Source organism: Myxine glutinosa, chromosome 6 (genome assembly GCF_964187855.1).
Source record: "Myxine glutinosa chromosome 6, kmMyxGlut1.1, whole genome shotgun sequence".
NCBI classification, from domain to species: Eukaryota; Metazoa; Chordata; class Myxini; order Myxiniformes; family Myxinidae; genus Myxine; species Myxine glutinosa.
In genome coordinates this window covers 24,786,188-24,796,687 of record NC_136266.1, presented here as the reverse complement: position 1 = coordinate 24,796,687, position 10,500 = coordinate 24,786,188, and the positions used below count along the sequence as shown (strand labels likewise).

At 37.4% G+C, this 10,500-nt stretch overlaps 1 protein-coding gene across 1 annotated transcript; it reads right to left on the bottom strand.

The window, feature by feature from the left end:
• Nucleotides 1–206: 206 nt before the first annotated feature.
• Nucleotides 207–3,033, bottom strand: LOC137429153 (homeobox protein Hox-A9). Its single transcript, XM_068119164.2, has 2 exons — nucleotides 2,299–3,033; nucleotides 207–1,258 (listed from the first exon to the last, which is right to left on the bottom strand). The coding sequence occupies exons 1-2, from the start codon at nucleotides 2,852–2,854 to the stop codon at nucleotides 1,017–1,019; spliced, it is 798 nt and encodes a 265-aa protein (XP_067975265.1). The 5' UTR covers nucleotides 2,855–3,033; the 3' UTR covers nucleotides 207–1,016.
• Nucleotides 3,034–10,500: the final 7,467 nt, after the last annotated feature.

Sequence of the window (10,500 nt, the reverse complement as noted above, 5' to 3'; positions counted from 1 at the left end):
TTTATATCAGTGGCAGCAGGAGATTTTTGTTGAGAGCATGTTATACTCAAGGAATTGTTGAATACCTGTGCATTTCTTGCAACTAAAGGGTTGATGCGTTTGAGTGCTAGCTCATGTTATTTACTCCCTCTGAAACCTCCACACAAACCCTAACCCTCCCCAGTCTCTGAAAAAAACCCGAAAAATGATGTCCAGATAATTAGGGATACTCTTCAGTGTTTTATTCAAGAGCATATCACACATATAACATTTCATCCTGAACTTCTTTGACTCCAAATACACATACATCGAAAATAAATCACCAAATCTTCACAAATGCCACCGTTGTGCGTACAAATCACTAAGGATGAGGTCGAGTGGTGAAAGGGGTATGTTTTAATAAATAAATAGTATATTCATATTTATCATACCATTTAAACTTTGGGAATCGGCTCAATGCTGACAAGTTAAAATGAATGGCAGACAGCATCTCGCAAAAGAAAAGAAAGTACCTTGTGAATAAAGCAGCACAGATTGCTAGCACGAAACAAAACAGGCATATTTATACTTACGTACAATGAAATATATACTGTGACAATATATACAACATCAAATTGCTCGTGTTTACACGTGCTCCATTTGGTTATCTCTCTGCTTGTCCATGGTTGTACAGATGAGCGTAAACGAAAGCAAAGCCGTACGCGCGCACACACACATGTACACATTGCAAGTGACAAGGGGTACAAAGGCTTGTTAAAAATTGTGATTTGCCATGATTGTGTAATTGTACAATACGTGGTAAAACTGAGAAAAAACACCATCAACTGTTGTTTTTGTAAATACTTTTTGCAATCTGCAGTAGTTGTTTTTTTAAATTGCTCGTTCAGTGCGTCTCAAAATCACTGCAGACAACAAGAATGCTTGGTGTCTCACAAGTTGTATACGCAAAGTGCATTTTGGAAAATTACAACATATACTGCACCTTAAATATCCTATGGCTATATGGGACACACGTTCCTATACAATAAATTTGCATGTTATTGTATATCTTTGTTTCTCTCTTTGTTCATCTTTTTCATTTTCATCCTCCGGTTTTGGAACCAAATCTTCACTTGTCTCTCCGTGAGGTTCAAGACCCGCGCGACCTCGTAACGGCGATCGCGTGTCAGGTACATGTTAAAAAGGAACTCCTTTTCGAGCTCAAGGGTCTGGTACTTTGTGTACGGACAGCGCTTCTTCCTGGTAGGCCTCGCGTGGATCCAGTTCGCTGTGGGATTGTCTGCGGCAAACACAAGTATGTTAGGTGTATACATATACAATCCAAGATAAATATTACAAATCAAATCTAAACACAACGCACAGCTGGGAAATAACGCAAGGTATACATAATGCCATAGGTTACGTCACAAACAATTCTCCATCCGCCTTTGTGACTGCGGATGGATATCATTTACAAGGATTGGTCAGTAATTCAGCGGTCCCTTTTAATCAGCAGGTATATAACTACAGCAGAGGGGGGATTGTTGAATGGTATGAAAGGAAAAATGTTATTAAAGGGACTATATATACCCTGAAGAGATCCAAGTTTCATTCTTGTAAATCAGAAACTTTTTTTTAATGTTAAACAATTGACTTAGTTTATCACCTTTCATATAATAAATTATCCAATTGTGTGTGTGTGTGTGTGTATATATATATATATGTGTATATATATATATATATATATATATATATATATATATATATATATATATACACATATATACATACATACATACACACATATACATACATATGTATACACATACATTTTGCAGAAAATTAAAATCAAATATTAGTTTTATAGTATATTTATAAATGACATAAGAAGTACAATACAAAGTTACTACTTTCGTAATTATTTTAAAGATAATATCTCGCTGGTTGTGCTAGAATCTCAGCAAGTTTAGAATATACAGTTATCTGCTTAATATACGCCGTTCATATGTATATATATATAAATAAATATGTGTGTGTGTGTTTGTATTTAAAAGAAAGCACATAAATTCGTAACTTAGCAACAACAAATAGTATGAATAAATGAATTGTCAAACATGCATTGATATATTTTAGTGTTGAGAAAACAGAAGAATGCGACACGAAAGAAGATTCGGTGTGCAGTGTAAAATAGAGGTACATGACATGTCACATGTGATTAATCTAAATGTACAATTTACGGGGTCCAAGAAGCCTGTGAGTATAAGTTTATCACACGTGCAGAAGGGACAGAAAGAACGACATGTCGCACGCACCGAGTAGTGATTCCCGCAGCACACTCACTTGGGTCGCAATGCGCCTTGTCCTGGTGCTTCTCGGTGGCACCGTCCTCTTCATGCGGGAAGGTGCCCACCTCGTTTATTTTATCCCGTACTTCAAGGGGATATTCAGCGAGCTGCACCGTTGAGGAGCCCTCGAATGCCGACACCTCGTCGCGGCTCTTAGCTGCCAGGGGCTCGGCCTTGTAATCGAAAGGCCTGCTACCGAGGCCGTTTCCCACCGCACTGGCCTGGAAAGTAGGGAAGGGTAAGGGTTCGATCCAGGAGCGCACGTAGCGGCCTCCCTCGTCTCCAAGAGGCGGCTGGCTCACGTACGCGCTCGGATGGAACACGTTCGCCGTGGACGGTGCCGGGATGGGAGCCCAGGACGCGGGAAAGACCGACGGCTTTGGCTGGAAACTGCACGACGGGAACTCGGGGTGCTCCGAGAGCACCGTGGCGGCTCTGGCCGCCTGTGGATGGTGCGGCCCCGTTTGATAGCGAGCCGAGATGAGTCCGTCGGCTTCGTTGCTGATGAGCGAATGCACATAGTAACTGCTGAGCGTTCCGGAACTGGACATTTGGAACTGGCAAAGGTGCAATGCGGACTATGCAGAACGGTACATAAGGCAAAAAGGCTGGGTCCTCCCCATGCCATTTCCCGGTTTCGGGCGCAGAGCGAGCGGCGCTGTTCACGTGGTTATTATAACAAAGAGCAAGAATAAATCAATCCGCGGGTTGTGATTTGGTTGGCGTTTTAGCCCATCATTGTTGCATTGCCATCGCACTTAAAACACTACCCCATTCACACAGTGTACGACTACACCTGGATGTGAGTGAAACGTTGCAGAAATAACGGAAATATTCCAGGGACTATTTTTTTCCCCGCCTCGTGGCGTAGTGAAGTAACGTTTACCATCTGAGGTTGCAAATTACAGAAAAATAGGAAAGTTGAACGAAACTAGTGTATCAGAAAAAGAGGTATTGGTAATATTAAAATTTTGAATTGAAAACATTTTGTTTGCATAAAAATCTGCATGATTCATTATTGGCAGCCTTAACAACACAATATAGCACTTTGTATAGCCCACTGTATAAAATAATATCACCAGACAACATCAATTTCATCCATTCCAATGGATCACGTGTACTTTTCATCACTCAACTCATCACTTGCCCAAGGGTACCCAACGAAGGGTACCTGCTTCCACAGAGTGAGCGTCACGCTTCAATCTGACAAGGAACCGGAATCTAAATATTTGTATTTCTCATAGTTAAACTTTACGCTTCAGTTGTAATTTTTTATGAAAAGGACGTTGTTATAGGGAATGGTCTTTAAAACGCACTAAAGCAGCCACAGTGAAACGTCCCGCTTTACGAGACCACTATACAGGATCCCATGTAATTGCATGTAAGCGGTGCATATACCCACAGCGATGTACACCTGCCATACTTGGTGCAAGAGTGTTCAAATAAACTCAGTATTTGGAAAAATCTTTCATATCATTGTGTACATATAGAACACACACCCCATGCATGTTTTTTACGTGTTTGGGTGCTAATTTATTTATACCTGATAAATAAATTCCATGCCATGTTTTACACATACCATATATGGTAAATAATTTGAACAATATGTCACACTCATTTTTGCTTGAGCAGAATTTAAGATAGTTTATTTGCCTCAAAGTTGCTAAATCTGTCTTGTAGTGTACATTTTGTGACCATATTAACATTAATTATTGTGGAATACCATGTGGAATCTCTACACCTTCTTACATAGAAAGAGAGTAAAATTGTATACATGATGATGCATTCTAAATACCATGCAAGGAAAACAAACAGGAGATTAACTGTAAAAGATATGGGAAAAAATAATTAATCTTCAGCTGAGTCCAGGAGGAAACAATGTCAAATGGATGTGACATTTGAGCTTAAATGAGTACAATGAAGGGTTATGTGTGAGCAACATGGCTTCCACCCTCCATGGGGGTTATAATAAGCCACCACCAGCGAAAAAAGATACCCTCAGGCATTCCCAAAGTACAGGCACACTTCAATACACTTACAAAGTAAATGGTTTAAAACTTGTAATTACTTCTTTAGACCAGGTACAAGCAGTGAATAAAACACGTATTTTAATGGACATTAATTATCTTAAGCAGAGTTGATATGGAAATCTCCTTCCATTGTGCATGATATACTTCAGGTAAGTCTGTAACCTGAAATAAAGTCAATGACTAAAATATTTTACGTACAATAATTTTTAGCTCGTAAATTCATGAAACTGTTATTTCTGTATCTTACCTTTTAACTTAATTGTCACCCCCAATGTAATTTTGAATATACGGTATATATATATATATATATATATATATATACATACATACATTTGAATATCGTGATAATTAATAATATATTGAAAAATATAATATATTGTCTAATACAATGTATGTATATATATATATATATATATATATATATATATATATATATATATATATATATATATATATATATATATATATATATACACAAAATAAAGTTTTTGTTTGTTTGTTTGTCTGCACGCGCTAATCTCCTGAACGGTAAAAGATAGGAGGAAACCTCTGACACAAAAAAATGTCGGGACAGGCCCCGGGAAGGTTTTAGGCGAGGTGGCGAGGCCGGTCGAGGCCGCCTCGGCCGGGCTGGGCCCATTTCGCAATTAAAAGCTGAGCTGAATTATAGTAGTCAATCTTCTATGGCCACGAGTAAAAGCTGAATTATAGTAGTAAATTCATTCAAAAAGAACCCGGGCAACGCCGGGAGGTTGGTTGGTTGGTGTTGTGTGTATGGGTGTGTATGTGTGTGTATGAATGATCTGGTGTGTTTTGTTGGTGAGTGGTGAAGGGTATAAAGGTGGGTGTTTGAGTGTTTCACCATGTTTGTTTGGTGCTGTGGATTCTGGATGCGGAGGTGTTGTTGTTGTAGTCTGCGTTCGCACTGGCTGGGGGTGGGGGTATGTACGCATCCAGGTGTAGTTGCTGCATGTGGATGTGTATGTGCCCCTGCTGGCCAACCTTAGCTGACCGTATCGAGGTTGAAGGGCCGAAACGGGATGATGCTGAGGACTTCGACTGAGGACCCGGTCAGTGCGGCACACTTGTGACCAGGTGTGTTTTGAACTTGTTTATATATATATATATATATATATATATATATATATATATATATATATATATATATATATATATATATATCAAACGTATTTACTTATCATGTGCTCTCACAACATGTCCATTGTGCAAACCCATGCAGAAACAAACTTGGTCTACATGCCATTATATTTTATCATTAGCATTGTGTCAAGTAAATACATTAAAACATGTTTATCCTTGGACTAACCAGCTTATTGTATGAGATTTGTAATGCCTTACACAATTATGCCTCTAATAATGTAGCCAATCCTCTAAGTTGTTGGAATATTAATTAAGATTAGAATGTCACTATGAATATGAAATATTCAATATACTAACGTATATTTAAATATTACTTTGTATACCAATGGTAACCTAAAATTTACTTGGTTTAAGTGTGAAATTGAATATAAGTTTCGTACATTACACTGCGGGGGGTGGAGGTGGGGGGAATTGGGGGGGGGTCAAATATATATCTTTCGATAATATACAGTATTTGGTATACCTCTTCCAAATTATTGAAATAATCACAGAAGTGTGAATCCATCGGAAAATGCTCTGAAATTTAATCAGTGGGGCTGTGGCCTATCAAAAAGGGTACGAAACAAAGGCGATTCCTCATCTAAGAGGATAGATTGGTGTGAGACGACTAAAAGGCGAACTAGAACGTGATCTTAGAACTAGAAGTGTTTAAATGGTGATAAAAATCCGTGTAGGGGAACTAACACTTTTAGCTAAATGTCTGCCTTTGACTATTAATTCCAGACTACCGACTTACTGATCACCACTTCTATTTAATTTTATTTTGATTGTTACTCTAATTTATTGTGCAGAACAAAATCCAATCCGATAAAACTATCTCAATCCGACTGGTACCTGATCATAAAAATACTAATCTACCTAATTTGAGAGCTATGTTACGACCTTATGGAAATCTTTGATCGACAATGGATTAGTGTAGAAATCGCCAAGCAATTATATAAGGCCATATGCCAACATAAGATTTGCAATACATTCTCTTCAATTCATGTTGTATACATATTCCCCACTTTTCCTATACATGCTGCAGAAAAGCCGCTTCTCGACTGATTAAAACGTTACAGTAATGATATATATTAAATATATATATATATATATATATATATATATATATATATATATATATATATATATATATATATATATGTATATACACAGTACTATAAATATTTTCCAGTGTTTGTTTGTGTGTTTTTATGTTTGTATGTTATTCTTTCACTAGCACCGAGTAGCCCCAAAATTTGATTGTCGGTACTTTCAAATCTGGGCAAGGTGTTAAGCTACCACACTTTAGCCTTGACATCCGTTTTGAGGCCACAAAATGCTGCCATAAAATGTGTATTGGGATGTGGGGTCAGGCAGTGCTGCCACTGGCCCACAGGCAAAAGGTAATCGCCATGCGGCCAACAATTCCATAGCATTTTCAATTTCCAACACATCCCAAAACCACCACCGGAAAAATCGCACCCAGCCAGGCTCTCCCTAGGCAGCCCATGCTAGTATGTATGTATATATATATATATATATATTCATATATATATATATATACATACACACACACACACACACACACACACACACACACACACACACACACACACACACACACACACACACAAGTATATATGTATGTACAAGGAAATATGTATGCACACGCACATAATGAAAAATTTCCTCATGCTGTCGATGGGATAAGAAAATGATTTATGAAAGGGATAATAAAAAGCCCATTGGTATATTTGTGGGAGCATGCCATACATTATAAGACCATATTATTTCATTATCCACTTTATGGTTCTACTGGTTATAATTCCTTTAAATGCATTTCTTATGAAATGTATATTAGAAAAATAAAATAGTTACGACAGTCGTTCAAACACGGACTGCGGTCGTTTCAAAACTGAGAAAGAAATGCGTCAAAACACTTCACTTTTACAACAAAATTGCCTCCATATTAATTATAAAAAATGCCATCATAAACCAACCCGGTGTTTGATTAGATTGTAGTCCATCACACAGATCATCTCACAAATGTATTGGAACCATGTGGACATATTTAATAACCCGCAATCAAATTTCCTGATAAGTTCATCTCTGTTTGATTGATGGGTGTCTAAAAATAATCCCCAACATGGCGTGTGAAGGGAATTGCATGGTTTGTACTGATTGCATTTATAATCTTACATCATATCTTTTGCATGCACATCAGAGCCCTTCTTACTGTTGAATATAAAATGAAAAATAAATTGCGAGATTGTTTATCGAGTTAAAATTGTTGTTAAAGGAGAAGCCCCTGCTGGTATATATATATACACAAAGAATTAAGTTAAGCACCCCCCCCCCCCCCCCCGTTTTTTTACAACCTCGCACATTACAAGTTTGTTGTCGTCAAAACAGTGTAATATACCCATGATATTGCTATATTTTCTGGAGAAGTGATATTATGGTCACATAAAAACATAACAATCATGCCGTTTTCAATATTTTATTCTGAATAATTTAAGGTGAAATTTTTTGGGAATTTTAGGCATATTTTCACCTCAATTTAAGTATGGAGCTATAGGTCCATCACGGACAGTGTGGATGACGTTTATGTTTTCTAACGTACAGTCATTGTTCTGAGAAGACCTCTAGCGATCTTTGCGTCAATAACGTGTGTAGGACCCACGTGATCGGATCACTGACTCAACCAATCACTTTTTTTCACTTTGATCACTCAATTTCATCAATGGATAATTACTAATGTCATACCAATCATTATTTGATCTCACATACCTTAGAATATATGCCAATGTATACATATACACAAAGAATATATATTAGGGGGTGCTTACCTTAATTCGTTGTGTAGGGGTGCTTAACTTAATTATTTGTGTATATATACACACACATGTATATATGTATGCACATGCACATAATGAAAAATTTCCACATGCTGTCGATGGGATAAGAAAATGATTTAATGAATGTAAAGGAGTTTCGTTGGTGTCATGAGTCAATTACTTTTACTGACTTACTAATCATTCCTTGTGTAAGCTATAAAATTCCAAACGATCATGTGTGTAACGTTTGTGATTAAAATACATTAATTTTGTTACATCCAACTCTCACTTCAATAAAGCAATAATCTCGAAGGTCACAGATAGCTAGCTTTTTGAAATGTACACAAGTTGACTCAAAAAGTAAAAGCACTTTTGTTTCCATGTTCAATGTTCACTTTTACTTCTTGAAATTTTTCTTTACTCAATGTTTTCACCCTCCTACAAGTGTCATTTAAACTTTTCTTCCCAAAGCCATATTTGTATTCCAGACTAATCAAATACAGAATAATATTGTGTTTCTCAAATAGATATTGTCCAAGGTGTGAACGTCAGCTTCTTTAATTGAACGTCTTTGTTCCGTTTATTTCGACAAACTATTAACATATTTTAAACCAGGCTTATAAAGTTTGTTTGTTTCGGATTAAAGAAAATATTTACACGTCTGTTACTAGTCTTGTTCACTCACTAGGTAAATCACATACACGAGGGGGTGTTCAAAAAGTTATACGAACAAGGTACCCATATAATAGTCTAAGACAGGCCAACATTGTATTTTTTTCAATTTCCCAATATATTTGTGTGTAATAGTTTTTTCACACTAATTCCAAACACCTGTATATTAAACAAAAATAACTTGTGTTTATTAGACTACTAGCAGGGGTACCCGATGCTGTTCTAATCCTGTTGGAATTTTGGAGAAAAAAAAATCTATTTTTTTTTGGCAGGTCCTAAAACACTGCCTTACACACACTAAGGAATGGGGCTGGGGATCATTTAATATTATCTTTCCCATAGCTACAAAGGCTTCGGCACTATAGAGTGATGAACAAAATCCAACTTTTTTTTTTCAAAAATGTTTTTGTTTTGCCTAAAACACTCCCCTAAAACACTCCTAAAGTTTGACGAAGATCCGTTTGGCCATCTTTGAAAAAAAAATGGCGACACACAGACAGACAGACAGACAACCATCTCTCTTATAGTACATATTAAGCGTATCTCATTTGAAGAAGATGGTAAACGTCCCTTGTTTATACATTGTGAACACTGATTAAGCATTAAGGATAATAACATAATACGACTTCCGTTACAAGGACCATCAACACAGGAGGAAGCCATTAACCCAATCAAGCCTGCGCTAGCATTGCCAACCTATGGCTACTTGTCCATGATGCTCTATTTAAATGCTCAGTGTCAAGCAAGGAAGCAGCACATACCATTTTTAAAGTCCTTGGTCTGTGCACCTCCCTGGGTTTAAACCTCCCACCTCCCAGACTCATACCAGATACTATAACCATCCATTATGCCACCGAGGATTGCACGTGTACATAATGTACATAATTACATAAGCAATTACATAATGTACATAAGCCGAAAGTACACAATTTACTACAAAACTTTTTCGATCACCATGCGCAGAACAAGACTTGCACCTTTGTTAAGTGCAATGAGATACAAGTATCAATGCATATGAGATTCATTCCATGCATTTCATGAAAGTACAGTGTAAAGAAGGACATAGCCAAATACCTGTTTTACACTATACATTGTGCAGCCTAGACAGGTTATAAATGGCCTGTGTGTTTGAATTAAGCTATACAGCTGGTTACATAATGAAGATACTTGCGAGAAATACGTGCCCAGATGTATATTGCTGCAAAATTTATGTGACACAAACTATATCACAAGATGGATATGCATGAGCTGCCACATGGCTATCATATATAGTCTCTGCATAGTGATGGGCAACGTCACAATGACCGTTACATGGCTGAACTCAGCACCCATTGCCTCCATTGACTATCCGTGACGTCGTTCATGGAATTCACCCCTAGCATGGCCACATTCACATATGGAATTACCATGAACCATACAAAGCAATAATGTGACTCAAATCATTACCTACGCCCTTGCACAGTGTACAGTGACACGTTGGACGTGAAGTCGCCATTTACGGTGAAAAAGGTCAAT